Here is a 21702-nt window from a genome sequence, read left to right as displayed (position 1 = left end):
CTGCTTGATGTGACCACGAATAGAAAGCCATCCCCACCTCCCTGAACCCACCCAGGCCTTTGATGTCAGGGGGTCACACAGAGCCCTCGCAGCTCCGGGGGAACATAGTTACCCTGAACGCCTGGCAACCTCCCTGTGCCATGCCAGGCCCGCCGTCTGCTCTGCCCAGCCAGGAGGAAAGAGAGAGAGAGAGCAGAGGCTGCTAACGGACAAGCTCCTGAAATATACAAAGAGATTGACAGATTAGATGTCTGCAACATCTGTTCTGTTAGAGTGCTTACTTGTTTTGGTTTGCTCTAAGAGGGTGAAAGCCTAAAACATAATAACTGTGATTTTGTAAACTTCAAAAAAGTTTTTTCTAAAACTTTGAGTGAAATGCCAATACAATATGTAAAAAGCTTAATTTATAGTTGTGCATTAGGGGGTTATGACATAGCTACTGAAGCACGTAGCCGCCGTAACTGCACAACGTATCCTCATACAACAGTTCACATGATATCTTACGAAAAGTTATTCCTCATTTTTCGTGTTTTTCTACGAATGTCCAGCAACATGTGTCAGTTTCCGCTCGTTACATGCATACAGTCTTTTCAAAATAAACTTCCATCTTCACAGGAAACAACTTGGTTAGGTTTAGGCAACAAAACTAGTTAGTTAGGTTTAGGAAAAGATTGTGGTTTGGGTTAAAATAACTTCGTAAGTCCCTTATTTTTTGACCCATCCATCCGCCCCGACCTCCTCACTACGTGGTGTTTGTCGCTCTTTAAACTTCCGGGTTCACGATTACATGGATTAAATACGAATTCATTTTGTGGTATATACGTATATACAAATTACAGTGCATTACTTTTTGTAGGTATAGCTACGAACGGTGTAGGAGAACAGCCTGAGCTATGCTATAGGCTACTCCATAGCTGACATAAGAGACCCGCAAGAAGAGATGAGATTGGTCAGCTTTGGCTACTTGTATTGTCTCCTATAAGTTAATGATGCTGGTAGAGATAGTCGATAGTGAACACAACATGAAGGACACATTGCAAACCCCCGGCTCATAATGACCTCCGCTCTCTACTACGATGAATGAAACAACGTACCGTATAGAAAGTCTCATGTTTAGTAATAAAACAAGGCGGACCTTCCACCGTGGCTCTTGAGTGAATGAAAGACTGTAAACGTAGTTATGTGGGGAATATAATTAAAGCGCGATACATCTACAACACATCCATCTAGTGTAACTGTGGTGCCATCAATCCATCACTGAACTATAAATCAGAACCTAAGCTGGAGGCATCAGTGGCGGGACTGCTGTTAGCCCCTTTTGTCAACCATAAATCCAAATGTCAAGCTCGTCTTCTAAGATAGTCAGCATAGATGATGACAGGTCCTTAAAGTGTTCATGATAACGAAAAGTTTTAACACTTAACATGCTTGAAAGCTCCAGTACAAGAGAGTATGCAAAGCTTGGTTAACGGTAATTTCGGGCTGTTATTGAAACGAGGGCTGCAACTAACAATTATTTTCATTATCAAGTAATCGGACTTTCTAGGTTAATTTATTAATCATTTGGTCTATAAAAGGTCAGAAAATAGTGAAAAAGACCGAGGTGATGTCTTTAAGTGTCTTGTTTTGTCAGTCCAAAACCCAAAATATTCAGTTTAATGTGATATAAAAAATAGAAAAACAGAAATCCCCATATTTGAGAGGCTAAAAACAGCATTTTCTGTCATTTTTGCATGAAAGACTGCTTTAACAATTCATCGATTATCAAAATAGTTGCCGATTATTTTAGCCAATTTGACAATAGAAACAGAAAACTCCTCTATTGTGCGACGGCCAAACAAAATGAACAATCAAACCGAGAGCCGAAGGTTAAAGAAAGTAGGCTTCTTAACATCGCTGGCAGTCATGTTTCTGAAAGATTTATCACATAGCAATCATCTTTTATTTGCCATCTGCATCATGTGTCCACATTGGAGTATTTTTGAAGAAGGGAGTGGGAATCGTTGGCTTAGGTTGGGAAAAAGATGTATTTTTAAATGTATCCACCTTTTGTGGCGTCATGTCAATTCATATTTTTTGCCAAAGCAGGCAGCGCCACTCCAGAGGCTCGGGGTTTGAATCTGAAAGTAAAATGAATTTTGCTGCAGTTGTCATCACTAATGTGGAAAAATGAAGTCATTGGAATGCGCCTCAGTGGTAGAAACATAATGAAGACTTTCCCGTTGAATCATTAGGAGCCCAGAATATATATATATATATCTACCTTCCTCTGTTTGTGTCTGTCTCTCAGTCTGTCTGTCTTCTCTCTCCTCTTGTCTCAGCTCCCTCTCCTCTCTTTTTGGGTCTCAGCTGGCTCTGTTCCTGTGGCCCTTTGATCTCACTGAAAGGGTTTGGAGCTTTAAAGTGCTTCTGTTTCCGCTGTCAGGAGCCCCTCTCTTCCTCCTCTCTGGTTTAGGCTTTCAGAGCGGTGGCAGCCTTGTGCTGTGGCTGGGTGGGTCGGGTGGTGTTGGGGTGGAGGGTGGAGGGGGCACAGGTTTCTATGAGGTGGTGAGATTGAGCTGAGGTTGGAGGGGTGTGTGATGCTGTCAGCCTCGGTCAGGAGAGGACCTGACACCTGACTGATCCCAGTTCCCTCCACAACCACAGTTCCCACCTCACTCAACCCCCCGTGGCCACAGGGGTAATGTGTCAAGACAGATAGGATGTATTACCTCTTCTTCCTGTATGTTTCATATATATGAGGACATATGGCGTACATCCTTCCAGCACAAAATCATCACCTTGTGATATAGTGCAACCTGGCTGCAATCGCATGGTTTTGTCAACCAAGGACTTAATTTACCTCGAATAAAAAGGTGCTATTATTTGCATTTGTGAATGTGGTTACCACCAATACATGTATAGAATGGAGGATCCCATTCAGAGTAGTGGCAGAGATAACAATCAGATCAAAGGGACCTTTGAAACCTATGCTGTATTTCTATTGTTTACCACAAGATTGTCATATTGGAAGATGAAATAACTTCTGCCGTGATGTAAAAATCCCTCCTCGCAATATCTTAAACTGCTTTGAGGTGTTTTGGCATTTAAAAAACCTTTAAACTCTCTTAATCTGTTTCTCAAACTGGACTTCTTGGATTGCATTTCGTATCTAAAGCAACACATGTTGTAGTGTAGCCAGGGAGCAGCACAGGCAGGAAGGACCCCAATGCAGACTCAGAGACAGGTTGACACAACGAAGATACTTTAATTAACAAAAAGCTTAGAGTCCGACAGTCCCAAAAGCAGGCAGGAACATCAGGCAGATTTCAGGTAAACTAAACTCTCTGTGACAACAAAGATGAACTGACAAAAGACAAGGGACAACACAGAAACTCAGGAAAGGAGGGAGATAACGAGTGACAACAGGGCTGATGAGGAACAGGTGAAACTCATAACGCCGGGGCAGACAATCAAATCAGGTGGGAAACAAACAAAGGCAAACAAAGACACAAGAGGAGAGGACTTTCTAGGACCATGACAACACACCCCAGCCAAGGCAGCCACTTGCATTTTTGTTCGCGAGATATTAAGTTGGCTAAATAAGCTGAAGATAGGCTATCATGTTAGATGCATTCTCATAATTTTCCATATATAGCCAATGTTGAAAACTGCAAAACATCACCTGCATCTAATTAAGGTAACTTGAATGTGTAATTCACCAACATAAAAAGCAGCGGTTAAAGCGTTTAGTAGCATCTATAGCAACAATATAGTGTCATTAGCTCCCTCAGTGAAGTAGTTGACTGTAAACATGGAGTAATGGTGCTCTCGACATATTTTATATACAGTATATACTGTATATACCTGGTTATTGTAAACACATGAGATCAAGTCAAAGTGATTAATGACCTCTATGTTACGCAGGTGGCAATGTTAAAACCTAATTTCGCCTTTCAATTGCTTCCTTTTACAAAGTTGAAGATAAAGATGTCGGAAGTATTTCCATTGTCTTTCACTCTCCGTTGTCTTGGCGCTCTTTAATGCCGATTTCTCAAGGTGCACTTTGGTTAGTATTGTGACTTCTCAAGCTTTTCCTTTCTCAGATCTCCTTCTTGGACCGCTCCAGCAGCTGTGGATGAAAAAAAAAAAGATGGTCCATGAACATTCACAGTTGCTGGATTATTGGATTTAGACTCCCCAATTTCCTGTACCCTTTCTGTGAAGCACACATTTCATTTCATGCAAAACGATTTCATGCCCGAGCTAAAAGTATTTTGCAAAGCACGGTTCCTGTTTTAGCAGACCGCTGTGTCAATACCACCAGGTCTCACTGCCGCACCACAATGATACCTTCTGTGCTAAGTGAAGTCATCAACCTTCGCCGCAACTGTGTGTTTCTACTGCTGCTTTCACCCAAAACAATTATTAGTGTTGATATAACCTTGTTCCAAACAAAGATTCAAGGCCTGTTTACATGAACACCCCTCTGTGCAACCTCAAAATCTTTTGGGGGCATATTTACACTTGGCAAGTGAGTGTTCATCCGGCGAAACAAGACGACAGTTTAAAATCCACAGACCGCCCCGTGTAAACATGAGATGTCTTAAAGAGGCGCTGGCTGGTTTAAGCGAGGCCACGTGAAAGGAAATGGCTTCCACATGTCGGGAGCTCAGTCTTTCCTTGTGCCCTGTTCGCAGGATGTCTACTTGGAGGGTTAATAGGAATTATAAACCTATGAAGGGAAGTAGAGGAGTGAAGGAAAAAGTTTTTTCTCTCTGGCGAGGCGGAGAAGCCCGCGGTACGGCTTTGATGTAAATCTTAAATCAGGTGTAACTAAGACGCCACTTCTCTGAGCACACACACATGGGCGAACATTCCTGCACACACACACTGCACGTTGTCAGATTACTTCCTTTCGTCATGTTGATTAATGCATACTGGCAGATGCTAAGACGATCACGGGCCTGCAGAGAGCAGCTGAGCGCGGAGGATCGGACACTCTCCTTGCTTTTTAGTGCAGAGAAACACAGCGCACTCCTCCGGACCATCCGTCTCTCTCCTGTCCTCCTCAAATCCCCTCACACCTGGCTCTGCACCCCTGGAGTCCTCTGTCTCTCCTCCTTCTCCAGCTCCCCCTTTCTCCTAAGTCTTCTGTCCGCCCTTCCCTCCCAATTCATACTCCATATCTTCACACGCCCTCCTCCTCCTCCTCCTCCCGACTACTGTTCCCGCTCTAACTGTCTTCCCTCCCTCTCGGCAAACCCTCCCTCATATCCTCTCTCCACACCTTCCTTTCCCTTTTCACCTTTCAACAGGCTGAAATCTCCGTCCTCCACCATGCGACTGTCTTCCTACCAATCAACACGTGTGCTCTCCTTTCTTTTGTTTTTTTCCCAGTGGGGCTCTGCTCTTATGCGCCTAAGTTAATTGGAAAAACAAGCCAAGCAGAGGCATTTAGCCAGGGTCAGTGTATGGAGATGCAGCCAACGCATGACAGGGTTAATCAGTGTCATGGCAGCCGGAGTGGGTGTCTGGCTCTCCTCAAACCGGCATGCAGAGGGCCAGACGAGGAAAAAAAAGAGTCTTGAAATCTTTCTACCTTTCCCTTCTGGGGTCTTGTTTCTACATTGAAAATGTCTCAAACGTCATATGCAGCCATTTTCAGGGACACAGACATATTTGTCCCATGTACTTTTCCATTAAATGGACTCTTGTACATTTGGGAATTTCACAGTTTTAAATGTATTCCACTGACTTGTGTATAAAAATGTCAAGTGCAGGGTGTGATTCAAATAGGGCCGTCAATCGCTTAAAATATTTAATCACGATTAATCGCAAATTAATCACACATTTTTAATCAGCTCAAAATGTACTTGAAATAGAGATTTTTCATGTATTTAAGTGGGCAAATATGCGCCTTTATGCAAATGTATGTATATATTTATTATTGGAAATCAATTAACAATACCAAACAATGACAAATATTGTCCAGAAACCCTCACAGGTACTGCATTTAGCATAAAACAATATGCTCAAATCATAACATAGCAAACTGCAGCCCAACAGGCAACAACAGCTGTCAGTGTGTCAGTGTGCTGACTTGACTATGACTTGTCCCAAACTGCATGTGATTATCATAAAGTGGGCATGTCTGTCAAGGGGAGACTCGTGGGTACCCATAGAACCCATTTTCATTCACATATCTTGAGGTCAGAGGTCAAGGGACCCATTTGAAAACGGCCGTGCCAGTTTGTCCTCGCCAACATTTAGTGCAAGTTTGGAGCGTTGTTTAGCCTCCTTCTCGACAAACTAGTATGACATGTGTGGTACCAATTGATTCATTAGGATCTTCACTCTGGCTTTAAAACTGAGACCGCTACAATATAAAAAACGCAAGTTAATGCGTTATCATCGCATTATCATCGCGTTATCATCGCGTTATCATCGCGTTATCATCGCGTTATCATCGCGTTAACTTTGACAGCCATAGATTAAAACGTTTCCATTTTTCTTCAGTGACAAAGCATGTTTTGTGTGTTTTCCCTCAGCTGCATGCGCTCATGTGTGTACAGTACGTGTGTGTGATGCATGGTCAACCATGTGACTTCAAAGCGAGCGTCACTCCGCAGCTGTGTTGCTGATCTGTGTAAATGAGGCATGTAATGGCGGCGTGTGGGCACATGACTTGCTTATCGTAAACACACCTGTTTTGAGGTGTGCGGTTGCCCTCAGCGTGACTCGCTACGCTTGGTGTGGAGGAACTAAAACAATATCTTTTAAGAAGCAAAGTGCAGAAACACATCAGTCAAATGGAGGTGAATAAAAAGAATCCATGACCATTGTGTTGCAGTGTCAGATGCGATCCCTTAATCTGTCACCTTTGCACACTTTAACGTCCCCTCCTGAGAGTGTCTTTTTCACGTACCCCTGCTTCAGCATCACTGAGACGTGTTGTCACACACTTGAAGCCTTTAAGGAATCGTCCCATAGCCCCTTTGGGCTCATTACAGAAAGACAAAGTTTGTATGTGTGAATGCCTGTGTACACGTACTGTATGTCTGTGTGTGTGTGTTGTTTCCGCTCCTCAGTGCTCATTATTTGCCCTGGCCTGAGCTCTTTCATTAGGGGGGCTGTGATGTGGAGGGACGGAGGGGCCGGTGGGGGATCAGGGGACGGGGCGGAGGTCGTAATTGGGCTGTTCCGCTCCCCTGGCCTTGCTCAAGGTCACTGTGAGACAAACTCTTGGCCAGGTCTCTCACTCTTTCTTCCCCTTTTCTCCCGTCTTTTCCCACCCTTTTCCTCACCTCCTTCTTAAACCCCCACTTTTTCCCTCCCTCCGCTTCGCTCATCCTCTCCTCCTCCTGGGGTCTTTTGTCACAGTAGACTGGTCCACTGGGGAGCCACAGAGAAGTGGAGGGGCTAATTCAGTCTAATCTCTGAGCCTGTTAATGTCTGGCTGATATGTGGATTTCTCCACATCCTCAGGGGAAGGCCTTTGTGGTGAAGGCCATCATTATGAAGTTTCCTTGCCCTCCTAGCCAATTATAAAAAGGGAGACAAATTAGTTCATCTCAAACTTGGCTCCTAAGAAGTTTTCTTGATTGTTCTCAACTTTTCACATCTCATACCGTAGAGACAGTAACGGTTTTTGATAAAGAAAAAAAAAAAAGAATAGCCTGATAGTGCATCTTGTGCGAGACTCTCTGATGGATTTTGTACAACATCGTATCCGTCATGTGCGATTCTGTACACGGTGTCTGCTCAAAGCCAAGTTCGAAGCCATCTGAGTAAAGTGGTGTAGCGTTGCTTGTCTGGCGCTGGCCGGCGGTGAGCTCGGTCTAACGTTTCCCTCTGATTAAGACACAGTGGTGAAAGCTGCCTTTGATCTGAGGAAATGTCTGCATAGGGAGCAGTTGGAATGCAGCGCTCTCCTCTCTGCCTTGCAGATGGAGGCAGAGAGATAGTGTCACAGTCCATTTGTCTGGCCTCGCCACTGCCAGTCCACCCACGGCACGAAAATCTGGCTGGTGAGAGCATGTTAGGGCCTGATGAAATGAGCAAGATGTTGAAATCAACTGGATTATTGATGTGTTGTTTACATAATGTTGGTGATGTAATAAAAATATCTTATTATTCCACATGTGGTGACTTAATTAGTCTCTTTATTTATACGTTTTCCGTCACAAGAAAACAGAAATCTGAATACTTAAATAGACATGACATGAGTTTAACCCCCTTCCACCCCGCCCTCAGGAGCAAGTGACCATCATCAGGGTTGACAACGAGAATACAAAAGTGGAATTACAAGGAAATATATCCAAAAATAATAGTAAACCGAAACCAAAACAGCTAAAATTACAGGGTTAGGGTTAGGAGTTACTGTTTCACCAACTATTGCTGAAAGATAATTGAAAACAGAAGTCCAAAAACTGGATAAAGACTGACATGACCAAAACATGTGACGCAGGGAAACTGGGGAATACTGACATCTACAGTACGACATTTTGGGGCGACATCAGGGTGTATCTTGGCTAATTTATAATTGGAGTAATGTAACATAAACTGCAAAATGTTCCTCAGTAAATGTGTTTGAATGCTGTAAGTTGTATTTTTGAGGTTGTAGCACATTTCAAATATTCATGTTCTTTCTATATTTCCTCTCTCTGTCTCTGCAGGCCTCCCGGGCTGGCGGGCAGTCCGGCTTTCTCCGACATCTCCCTCATCCGGATCTCGCCCCAACGGAACCCCTCCGTGGGGGCGGAGTCGCCCTTTCACCCTCCGCACCCCTACATCAACCCATACATGGACTACATCCGCTCGCTCCACAGCAGCCCCTCCATCTCCGTTCTGTCAGCCACCCGGGGCCTCAGCCCTGCAGATGGTGAATAAAGTGAAACATACACCGACGCACAAAGCATGATCCATACACACACACACACACACACACATACGCGGCACAGATGCACACTCGGCACGCACATCTGCACGCAACCCCAGCGGAGCAGAAATGGGCGACAAAGCCCCTTAAAAATGATTGTTGAAATTGATTAGTGAGGTTCGATTGCTATTAGCGGGAATTCTCTGTATCGGTTTAATTCCTGTTTGAGATCAGAAGAGGTCAGGTGAGAGGCAACTAGATCCATCTCTATTAAGACCCAGGGGTTGGCGAGATGCAATCTGAGCGAGGGAGGAGGTGGATGGGAGTATTATGAGTGTGTGTGGGTGGGGGGTGCAGGTTGGAGGGAGGCTAATCCTTTTGATCTGTGAGTCATGTCAAAGACCTCTGGAGGATGCATCAGTGAGCGGCAGGGTCACGTACAGTTACAACGCTCGCGCCGAGGGAGGGTTGGATTCAAGTTCAGGGTTGGAGGGGGGGGCGTTATGTTATGGTGTCCTACTGGGAGCGTTTGTTTCCTGAGATCTCAGGATGGATTCGGACTGGGAAATCAATTAAAGTGGACACCAGAGGCATTTAAATATATAAAAAATAATACAAAATAACAATTAAAAAATAAATTATAAAAAAAGGAATATATCTGTTAGTAACTTAGTGTTGATGATGTGATTTTAGTAATTAGTAGGGCTGAAATGAGAGGAAATAATTAAGTCATATATTAAGAAAAAAATCCATATACTTGCTGTTTCCAGCTTTTCAAATGTGAGGATTTACTTGTCCTTGTTTTTTCTTTTTTTTAGCTTTCTATTCTTTAAATGAGAAAAAAAGAGCAATTTTAAGACATCACACTAAGACTTCAGAGTTTCCTATTTCTTATACATTTTATAGACTAGATAATTAAGTAGACCAGAGTTTACTGCTTGTTTTTTAATTCTTTATTTTATCCTACAATATTTAAAGCGTCTTTGGGAACTTTGAAAACCGCTATATAAATCTGATGTTATTATTATTATTATTATAAGTAATTAATTGCAAAAATAAATTACAGAATAATCAAGATTGAAAAAAAAATTGCAATCCCATTATAGTATTTTCTGTTTTTTGTTTTTTTAATTATGCAAAACAAAGCTGTACAGCAAACTGCTGCAAATTGCCATAAAAGTTAAGCTTATTATTAAATATGTACATTCACCTTAAAGGTCTTGAAATGATGACCTGCTACGGCCCTCGTGTCGTCGGCCAGCGACCTTTTGGCTCTTCAGCAGCACTTTAGCTCCCCGCCTTGTGTTGAAGTGTATTTCTGATAGCGAGGGTATTTCCTCTACACCGCCACACTCGACTTCATCTCATCCAGGTCTGTTAAAAGCTGCGTCTAAGTGAGGACCAAGAGTCTCACTCAACCCCTCTCCTGCTCTCCAACAGGAAGTAGATACTCCAGCTCAAACTCTCTACCCTCCAATTTTCCATTACCGCAACATAATGCGCGCTCCAGTCTCAGCTTGCTTTAAATCAAAATAGTTCCTCCAACCTACCACATGATCCCCTTTCAGCTCATGATGCTGTGAATTGTGAATGAGGCACCTAATTACTCCTTTAATCAACCCAGTGATTAATTAACCCATCAGCTTTTGTGTTGTTAGTATATCACCACGCTTACAGGGAGCCTCCTTCTTCACTATGCTATTTTTTTTTCTACCAAAATGCACATTTGAATAATGATGAATTAATTAACAGAATCTAATGGAGATTTAAAGTGGGTGGGATTTAGTGCCACCCTCTTGCTGCCACACATTTGCTTTTTTTTTTTGCTCCTCCCTCACACAATATTTCCCTCTTTTCTGTGTGCGATGGGGTTCAGAGGTAAGCTCGCCCCTGATCCTATTGTAATGCTGAAGGAGCACCCGGTGGCTCACCAAGTCCTGAGGCACATCTCTGCCCGAGTGCCACACTGACAGCCTGCCCCCACTCCCCTCCGTTTTGCCCCCAGGATCGATCTCAGATGCCAACATTTCTGATTTAGAAATTCTGCAAAGCCCTTTTCTCTGCGTGTTGGATCCTGAATGGGCCATATTATGGTTGAATGCAAAAGCAAAGCTGAGGCGGAACAGCACAGACAATTAAGAAACTCCCCCCTTCCACTGAAGACATAATACCCAGATCGAATTAATTTAGATTTTTTTCTTACATCCATTCAACCAATCATGGATGCATATTGCAGGCATACAGACCAGCCTTAAGAGGAAATCTCCTCATACAGCGTTTCTTTATTTATTTTCTCTTTATTTCTTCAGTTGAGGGGAAAATGAGCTGCAGCACTCTGTGGGTCTGAACCGATTCTATATTTGCATCCAAAACCACAGTGTTAGTCTTTTCCCTCTCTCTTTCTTAGAGTATTTGCATAAGGAAGCCCACCACCAGATGTTTATTTTTAGGCTACGGTTCAAGGACTTACTATAACTAAGGGAATGACTTGGAAAAGAGAGGCATTTTGGAGAAACAGAGAGAAAGTGAAGCAGAATCTGCTGCATCTTTATGCGTGCAGACGCATCCGGGCAGATTTAGGCCTTTTGTTTTCCTATAGAGTTTAAAGGAGCACAGTCGAGGAGCAGGTTGCATATCTGCACACTGCAGCCCTGATGTGTACAACACACAAGCACCATCTCTGGCAAAAGATGTGTCAGCCCACGTACTCTTACCACACACACATATACACACGCTCTCCTTCCAAAGTGATCAAGGAACAGTAAGAAGAAGGCTGTTAAAGAATGGTATTGTAAGACGATCAGTTATGCTGTGCTCGGCATGAGTGCATCAATCAAACACTAATGCACACTCACTGTAATCTCTGAGCAAGCATCCGCTAATCCCCAGCGAGGCTCTCCACTTCAGGTGAAGCTCCCTGTGCAGCTGTTTTGCTTAACTTGATGCTGTTGCTAATGTGCTCATTACTGTTCTGCTGAGCTGATTATCATCTAATGTAAATGAACGCAGGTTTGTAATGCAGCGCAGGTGCTCTCCTTTGTTTTTCTTCCTCTTGTTCTTTCTCTCCTTCACTTTTTGGTTACCTCGTTTCCTCTTTGCTGACCCCATTGTTCTCCTGCTTCAGCCCCTCACACAGGTCTGACCACGGCCGAGTACTACCACCAGATGGCTCTGCTGGCAGGCCACCGCAGCCCTTACGCGACCGACCTGCTCCCCTCTGTGGCGTCCACGGCCGGTGCCAGCAGCGCCAGCGCCTTGCACATGGAATACCTGCAGGCAATGGAAAGTAAGTCTGCGCTGATCTCACACATGACTCATGGATAGTTTATGACACTCACATGAGCCCAATTTTAAGTGTCTCAAGAGTGCTGACCCAGGACCACCACATACACAGTATTATGACATGAGGTCCAACTGGTCCTGACTCAGCAGTTTGTGTGTGGATTTACAGACCATGGGAGATTTCTGAACTTAACCTCAAGTTCAAGTTAATACATCAGTTCTTTCACAACTCCTGCCAAGTTGGATGAATAGAATAATATCATCCATTTTGTGTATTTATAGTGGCCAGCAAATCGTCGCTGTGCCTTGAAAACCACGCATCTCCAAATTGTCAACTCTTCATGTGCTACGGTAATAAAACACAGCCCTGTTTTCAGCTTTGTGATGATACATATTTTGATTGATGTTAAAAATGGTAAATGGTTTATTTAGCAGAAGTTTTTTCCCAAAAAATTCAAGACCACTAAATTTAGATTTGTGATTTTTTTAGTGGATGGCAACGATCTACATTTGGTGAATTCTTTCTCCTATTGCAGATCAACCAATTTCTAGGCGTCTAGGTTTAAACCAGACTAAATTCAACAGCATTTCAATACGTAGCATATCCTAACTACACACTGAAATGTAGTTTTTGAAATGACACATTTGTGCCCAAAGACTACATTTAGCATGATAAGGAAAAATGCCTTATTTGAAATTCTTGAAATTTGGTAATGACATACTTTGGTCAAGTATCTAACAGTACAACTTTGACATTTTTATATCACATGAAAAATCTTTTTTTTTGTTGATAGTCAAATCAGGATTTTTGAGGAAAAACTCTAACATTGTGTTTAATAAATGTTTTCCATATAAAATCTATCTTTTTAAACTGCATATTTGTGCATATCTCTGATATTCAACTTGTTATGACTTCATAGATACCAAATACTTCATTGTGCTCCTTGTAGTTTCTGAGATACAGACATTTTCTTATCATACTATATCTAGAATTTGGGCACATGGGACTACTGTTTTCTCCCAAAACATAATGGAGTCTTTTGCAAAAAGAATAGTCCCATGCACCCAAAGACTAGATGTAATATGACAAGAAAAACTCACTTTTCAGCCAAACGGTTTGACCAATTTTGAAAATGTTTTCACATTTGTGTTCAGGAGCAGAGAACATTTCCATTTGCTGGCACAAATGGGTTAAACAACAGTTTTAGGTAACCTAGACATATACAAACCAGGTGAGAAGACACCCACCAAATCCATGCCTACTGGGTATACACCTTTAAGTATTACCTGCACATTATAGCATGGGTGGCCCCGGTGGGAATTCACCTTCTAAAACGCACCTCTCTTGCGCTATATATAGATCAGCTCAACCACGGCGAGGAGGGACCTGCAACTTTACTTTGACACGATTTAAATGAGCTATTGTCTTAATGTGTTGGGCTCAGGACTGTGTGCAGAGGACTTATGCTAATGAGTTATTTTAAAGTGTAAATAGGAAATTAAACGCACAGTGAATCTCGGAAAGGTCAGACAGCCTCACCCCGCTCCCTTTGATGAGAATGTATTTAGTCAGGCAGACGCCGCTTTCATGGAAATCCGGGGTGAAGTTCTCCCCATTCCTCAGAACAAACTAATTAAAACTAGCCAAACTTGTGCGGGTATCAGAAAATTAATTGCTATTAAGTGGGAATTGGAATGTCCCGCCATTCATCACTGGAGAAATCCTTTCTTCTGTGTCACTTTTTAAGATTAATAGACTGAAACAAAACAATTAGGGCCAAATTTAAGTGGAGATGCGACGCTCCTCACTTAAAAAAACGCCTGTGATCATTGCTGGTAATAACTCATCATGTTTCAACAATGTGTGTTCCAACGCCTGGAAAATTAACACTTTAAAGCTTTGTTGGATTTCAGAGAAAAAAACATACAAAGAGAAGAGTCTATCAAGAGGCTTTCGCTGATAATCTGGGCTACCATGTTACTGCGGCTATTTTAGTCTATTTCACATCAGTGTAATTACCTTCAGAGAGAGTTGTGCTAATGAAACAATGAGCCTGTCCTGCCTATTTGTGCTTTAATGGGCTATTGTCTACGTTCCTACTGCCTAATTAGTGCCACAGCTCTCATAGATCGTTAAGTCTGGTTCATTTTAATTTCCTTGCTATTTTGTCCACTGATTTTTCTTATTAATAGTAATATTTTAGTAACATTTTGATACAAACAAACCATTTAATTGTAGTTATTGATTACACCTCTTGGGCTGTAATAAAAGTAGATTGCCAATAATTGCATCTTTTCAGCAAAATTTACTAAAACGCTTCCATAAACAAAAAGAGACACATAATCTTTAGAGAGTAGAGAAATAGGATTACTGTCATATTCAATGTCACAAGAAATATTGTTTTCTGTTGCACAAAAAAAATCCTGTCCGGCCTTCTATTCACACTTCAGCCCTCCCGTGTGATCGCGTCCCTCTCAGGTGGCCCCCAAAGTGTGTCGGCGAGGGTTCAACCCCAGTTTTTTATTTCCAACGCCGTCAGTCCGGCGTGTCTGAACCCTCCCTGGCCACGAGAATTAATGACGCGGCGCGTAACCAGCCGTCCCGTCCATAAATCAAGAGGAAATTAGAGGGACAGTCCTGCTACGAGCCGGGACGCTCCTCTCTCCGTCTCCCTCGGTTGGCCGATTTATCATTTGGGCTGTGCATTAATAAACACCACTCCCATGAGGCTTTGCAGTGGTGGGGCGCTGGCCCTGCTCCTCCGCAGTCTCTCACTTGTGGTTGATTCGGCTTGTTTAAAAAGTGTCAGGTGTGTCAAATTTTGTCCAAAGCAGGAGGATAAAGGAGGATGTTTTTTTGCAGGATTATATATATTTGGTTCACGCTGAAAGAAATAGTGAAAAATCAGACACGTCGAGGAGACAAACTACATTGTATTTAGCGATTGTGTGCGCTCAGGGATTTGTATTTGTATACGTATGCCCCCTCTCCTACACCTCCTTCACTAAGACATACAAAAAAGACAGATTTTCCATACAATGACAATGTAAAGGGGGCGTTGCTCTCCATACAGCTTCACGCGGTAGTCGAAACTCAGGCCTCCGTATGCCAGAACACCACCGCTGCCACCGCAGAGGCATCCACACAACACACATTCACATCCACACACTCTGATTACCATGTGAATGGAGCGCTCTGTAATCGTTGGATGTGTCAAACGGGAGATGGAGCATTTACGTTTGGGAGATGGATGGATTGTGGGGGACGTAAATATGGAGGGGGGTTATCGGGGCTGCGTAAGCTGGTTTTGTTTGCCTTTATAAAATAACTCAAAATGTTTTATTTCCAAGTCTTGAGTCACAAAGTCATTGTGTCAGTTCATGCACAAAGCGCGACATCCCCTCAGCGCTTCTTTCCCCCTCCTTCCATCTCCCTCTGTTTTTCCCTGTGTTGTTTGTGACATCTCCATGTGAAAAGACAACAAAAGTCATGTTTTAATCTCTACCCGTGGCTCATTGTATGTGCAGAGAGAATGGTTGCGCCGTTTCCGCCTTTTACCTTTTCAAAACCCCTTTTTAGTATTTCCAGTCAACACTGATTGCATTTGAATAACGAGTCAAATTGGACTTGATTAAATATTACCATACACAGTCAGAGCATTTCTCCAACATAAAAGGCATGTTTTCTCATGGTTGAAATGCAAGCAGTGCATCAAGTGACAGCTGAACACTCATTCAGACGAGCCTTTTGTCTGATGATTGACAAAAATGTCATCTGTTAGGGTTAGATTAGGTTAGAGTTTGGATGAAGTCAAAGAGAAATCACTTATTTGTATGAATTTAGCAGAAAAACATACAACTGAGGGAGCAGATAAGGTTTTATTTACACTTTTAAAGATCATTTTAACCTTTCACTTTCACAGTCGTTCTTTTCCAGTGCCTCACTCTGATCTCCTCATCTTGCAGACTCGCGCTTCTCGAGCCCGAGGCTGCCGTCACGGCCCAGCAGGAAGCGCCCGCTGCCCATCTCGCCGCTCTCTGAGCACAGCTTCGACCTGCAGACGATGATCCGCAACTCGCCCAACTCTCTCGTCACCATGCTGAACAACTCTCGCTCCAGCTCCTCCACCAGCGGCTCCTACGGTCACCTCTCTGCTGGAGCCATCAGGTATAGCTGACTGAAAAATTGTCCTGCATGAAATATTCTTAAAGGTCATTATTAATTAAGGCTGTCAATCGATATATATTTAATCACAGCTAGTCAATCGCGATTACTCGCAAATTAATTTTACATTTTTTATCTGTTCAAAATGTACCTTAATTGGAGATTTGTCAAGTATTTAACACTCTTATCAACATGGGAGTGGACAAATATGCTGCTTTATGCAAATGTATGTATATATTTATTATTGGAAATCAATTAACGACACAAAACAATGACACATATTGTCCAGAAACCCTCACAGGTACTGCATTTAGCATAAAAGATATGCTCAAATCATAGCATGGCAAACTGCAGCCCAACAGGCAACAACAGCTGTCAGTGTGTCAGTGAGCTGACTTGACTATGACTTGCCCCAAACTGCATGTGATTATCATAAAGTGGGCATATCTGTAAAGGGGAGACTCGTGGGTACCCATAGAACCCATTTTCATTCACATATCTTGAGGTCAGAGGTTAAAGTACCCCTTTGAAAATGGCCAAGCCAATTTTTATTATTTATCTCAGACTGGGTTTGAGGCGTAATTCTTAAACAGAAAGCCTGCGTTAAAAACTGGAAGTGTGGGGTTTGAAAGAAGTGATCTTTTAGGAGTTAGGGAGGTGTTTTGAAAGACACTGTCAAGTTGCATTATGAGAAATGTAGGATTCAGTTTTTTTGGAGCTTTTATGGACAAAAAAACCCAGGATATTTCAGCTTTTGCTGCTTCGATTTTTATTCTTTTTGAAAAATCTGTCTATTGTGAGTCCCTAAAGGTTAGGGAAGTGCATACAAAATCACTGGATTACCCCTTTAAAGTTATAAAATGATAACTCTTATGCTGTCAAGGATGCCTTTCAGGAGCTTTGATTGACTGCGTTCCTCTCAAGGTGGTCATTCAGGGACTAAAATGTGCCAATGATAACTCAAACAGCAGCATCTCCGCTGGGGGAATGATGTTGTAAATGATTTTCTAATATCATTGATTGTTTTTTTTTCATACATCACCATGATATTACTGTAGCTATAATGCACTCTGTGTGAGAGAAAGAAAGTGTGTGGTGGAGCGAATAAGAGAGTGTGTGTGTGTCGTCCATGTCAAACCCCCATGTGGGTGACGATCTCCCAGCCAGCCAGTCAGCCGGCCTCCCCGGCGGCTCGTGTCAGTCATCCGGTACACCTCGCGGAAACATCACATACATCACGCCCCGGTACCAGAGGCGAGCAGAGGGAAGCAAAAGAAAAGAAAAGAGAAGGGGGAAAGGAAAGATCCATCGCCCCACCCACAGCCATTGATCAGCGATCTGTAAGGAGAGCCTGATCAATCACGCTGCGCGCTCAGCCACTGTCCCACTGACAGGACCCGAATAGCCAGAGCCAACAGACTGATGAGTGATATGACAAGCGGATGGGCCCCCAAATGTGTCTCGGCCCATTGATTTCCACTCGGCTCGTAATAAGATCAGCAGACATATGGGTCGCAGCGAGAGCGAAGCGTCAGAGCGCAGGATGAATGGAGGCCGCTGCTGTCGAGCCACACAGGTCTGTGTTTATCTGGTGGTTCACCTGTGGTTACTAAGACCCCGGAGGAGGTTTGGTGGCTTCTGGGATTTTTAGGGTAAACAAAGTTAGCTCAGGTTGAGGGAGCTTTATTTACATGGCGATACGACACACTCCAGATTGTTTATCATCTGTATCATTTGCCCAGTGGAAGAATGACATACTGCCTTACACAGACCACATGATAATTCACTGTGTGTTAACAAGCTGAACATTCATTGGCAGGGATTTGCCGGCAGCCCCTTGGTTCCAGCATTACCACACCATCTCCTGTCAGATTGTCCTCAGGGACGAGAGGCTATCCAGAACAATCCATTTACTCACTGTCTTTCCCTTCTTTGCAACTGATGTTTTAGTGAAATTTAATCTTATGATTATTTTATTATTTTTTCTCCAGCCCAGCGTTGAGCTTCGCCTACCCTCCGACCCCGGTGGCTTTGCACGTGCACCAGCAGCTGATGGGCCGTCAACCGGGCCTCGTGGGCTCTGCCTTTGGCCACAGTCCGCCCCTCATCCACCCGTCGCCGGCCTTCGCCACCCAGAGGCCCGTACCCGGCATCCCTCCCTCCGGGCTCAGCGCCAGCGAGCGCTCAGCCCTCTCCAACGACTCCTCACAGGTGAGAGCGGCGGCAGGCGCCTGTGCGATTCATCATCACAGGTAATAGATAGCGGCGTCGCATGCCAGCCACATCTCAGCGAAAAACGCAGCGAGCTACCGCGGTACAGGCAGGACCCCCCCTCCACGCGCTCATCTCCTGGGAGTTACTCCTACTTGTGTTGTCTCTTGTTTTTAGCCTGCCGAGCACGGCCCAGAACGCGCCTGCAGCAAACAACAAGGGGCTTGTTAGCATAGAATCCCACTGCTGACTCCATTAATCACTAGAGAGGGAACAGGGATATAGAGAGGCAATATTGACATGGATGGATGGATCCAAAGGGGCTTTTTCTCTCCATCCTCAGCCCTTACTCGATGTGCGGGCCCACATTTGAAGTAAATATTCAATGTTCATTACCCGTCCTCCCTGCTGTTTCCCATCGCTCCATCGCTGAGGCCTCATTCAAATTGGGCGCACCAAAATTGCCTTTTCCTTCTCCTGAATGAACTGAATATTGCTTTGGGGCCACGGCCCAATCTCATATGCTGCAGCGAAGATAGTAACGTGTTACAGAGACTGACAGGATCACTACAACTCCGAGAGTCCTGTGAAAAACAGCAACATTAAGGCAGTCAACATTTATAAAAAAACAAGGAAACTTCTTTTACTTGTTAATTCTTTTACGCTTATGAGCTTTGTATGTAACAACGATTCCCCAAAGGGCGAATTTAAGCCAGGGCCAAAGTCAGGTCATCCATTGGTTCAGTCAGTGAATGGTTCATTGAATTGGTCCATGAGTTTGTTTTAATTGCTGTGATTAGAGGAGCTAATGTGATTCAGTGAATTGCTTAGTTTTTCATTTGCACAGTTAAAGCTCTTTCCTGATACGGAAATCATTACGGTTCAACCACAGTTGTTTTTTTTTCCTGCTTGATTAAGTAAATGATTGATTGACTGATTGAAAAAGCATCACATGCATTTTTAATGATACTATAGAGGATAACTTGAGAAATATCAGTAAAATATGACATTAAATCATCTATATTTTCTGTTTCCTGCAGACCAAACCAACAAGTGAATCTGCGGTTAGCAGCACAGGAGACCCGATGCACCACAAACGCTCCAAAATGAAACCAGAGGAAGAGTTGCCGAGCCCAGGCGCTGTGAGCGTACAGGTGAGGACTGTCAAAGCAATATAAAAATATTAGAACTGTCCTCTACCAAAGAAATTCGTAGTCGACTAACAATCCTATGATTTTGTCAACAAATCGATTAGTTGATTTAATCGACAAATCTGTAAAACTGAGTTTCTCCACAAAGAATTGCACAAAAGCACCACTTTGAATCTTGTGTTTACCAGAGATGTGCTCATACGTTTCTTGGACATAAGTCATTCTGGATTAAAAAGAATAAAAAAAAAAAAGATTAATCGCCTAAAGAAATCGACTAATCGACTACGAGGGGGCAGCCCTAAAAATATATTTTCAGTTGTAGGATATTCTTCAGCTATCTGGAAACTGGTTGGTAAAACCCAGAATTCACCAGCGGGGTTTTTATTTTTAGATTTTCCCACTAGAATAGGAAGCCCGTATAATGACTGGTCACCTGCCAACGTGGCTGCAACAATAGACAAGCTTACCAGCCACAGTTTGTATTTATTTACCTGCATTTCTTGGTGTTTCCCGCCCTGCTCTTATCAGACGCTGTTTCCGAAAGCAAAACAATTCATTGATCTTTAGGAGACGAGAAGGAAATTGTTTTTGCTTTTGTTTAATCAAAATTTTAAGTGGCTGGAAAGAGAAATGTGATAACAGTAAGTGTTTGTATCTGCAGGAAAAACCTTATTAGAGTCAATATTCAGGCAGCAGCAGATTCAGCCTGAGGTGTGTGGTGGAAGCCCAGGCTCTCCTGTATTAGCCCACACCACAACTCCCCGCTCCACTCAGCCTGCTAACTGTGACAGTGAAATATGTCTGGGCTAATAGAGCAACCTACAGCAGGAAAAGGGGGTTAGATTCCTCAAATGCTCGCCACGGTCCTGTCGTATAACAACCCCCAAATACAGAGCGGGGCTTTCAGCGCTACATTTCCGCTCTCCACACTTTTTCTCCCAGGCAGCCAAACAAGGCCAGATTCACAGAGGCGCTGTGGCTGAGACCTGTGACCAAATCATTTTTGGCTGTGCCTTAGATGTAAACCAGCAGGGCCGTAAAAAATGACTTTAATGACACACTTGGATGGACTGATGTCGGCGAGAGGAAGGCAGTTCCGGTAGCTTTCTTACATTTTTATTATTTATTTGTATTTATTATTTATTTTCTTTCTATTTCTTTTTTCATTGTCTTTAATTTTTTTTCTTTTTATTTATTTTTTTACGTTGAGCCTGGTATAAAATGCATTTATTGGCATTATTTTCACGTCATTGTGTCGGTTGTTGTACTAGAGCTTGGACTGATATCAGGGAGAGGAAGGCAGTTCCTATAGCTTTCATACTTTATTATTTATTTTTTATTTTTTATAAATTTTTGATATATTTTTCATTTTATTTTTTACGTCAAAACTGGTATTTTATACATTTATTGCCATTATTTTCATGTTGTGCTCGGTTGTTGAACTAGAACTTGGACTGATGTCGGTGAGAGGAAGCCAGTTCCTGTAGCTTTCTTACATTTTTATTATTTATTTTTATTTATTATGTATTTTTTTTTTATTCCTTTTTTCTTTTTTTTTAATTTCTTTTCTTTTTTCTTGTTTTTTTACGTCGAGCCTGGTATTCATGCATTTATTGGCATTATTTTCACGTCATTGTGCTTGGTTGTTGTACTAGAGCTTGGACTGATGTCGGGGAGAGGAAGGCAGTTCCTGTAGCTTTCATACATTTTTATTATTTATTTTTATTTATTTATATCTTTATTTATTTTTTATTTCAATTTTATTTTTAATTTATTTTTATTATTATTATTTTTTTTTACATCAAGCCTGGTATTAAATACATGTATTGACATTATTTTCACATTGTTGTGCTCGGTTGTTGAACTAGAACTTGGACTGATGTCGGGGAGAGGAAGGCAGTTCGTGTGGCTTTCATATATTTTTTATTATTTATTTTCATTTATTATTTATTTTATTTTTTATTTGTATATATATATATATATTTATTCATTGAGCCTGGTATTAAATACATTTATTGACATTATTTTCACAT

The 21702-nt window shown here is 42.6% G+C and overlaps 1 protein-coding gene across 2 annotated transcripts in view; it reads left to right on the top strand.

The window, feature by feature from the left end:
* gli3 (GLI family zinc finger 3) overlaps positions 1–21702 on the top strand; it is a 104585-nt gene that overhangs the window by 67187 nt on the left and 15696 nt on the right. The window contains exons 5-10 of one of the 2 annotated variants that reach the window (XM_074622504.1): positions 8658–8863; positions 11985–12146; positions 12425–12493; positions 16109–16310; positions 18299–18518; positions 19559–19672. In XM_074622504.1, the coding sequence (XP_074478605.1) occupies positions 8658–8863; positions 11985–12146; positions 12425–12493; positions 16109–16310; positions 18299–18518; positions 19559–19672 (973 nt within the window). The remainder of the gene's footprint in view (positions 1–8657; positions 8864–11984; positions 12147–12424; positions 12494–16108; positions 16311–18298; positions 18519–19558; positions 19673–21702) is intronic. The other variant, XM_074622505.1, reaches the window with a different exon arrangement.

The sequence above is a fragment of the Sebastes fasciatus genome, chromosome 21, assembly GCF_043250625.1.
Source record: "Sebastes fasciatus isolate fSebFas1 chromosome 21, fSebFas1.pri, whole genome shotgun sequence".
NCBI lineage: Eukaryota > Metazoa > Chordata > Actinopteri > Perciformes > Sebastidae > Sebastes > Sebastes fasciatus.
This window is presented reverse-complemented; position numbering and strand designations above follow the sequence as displayed.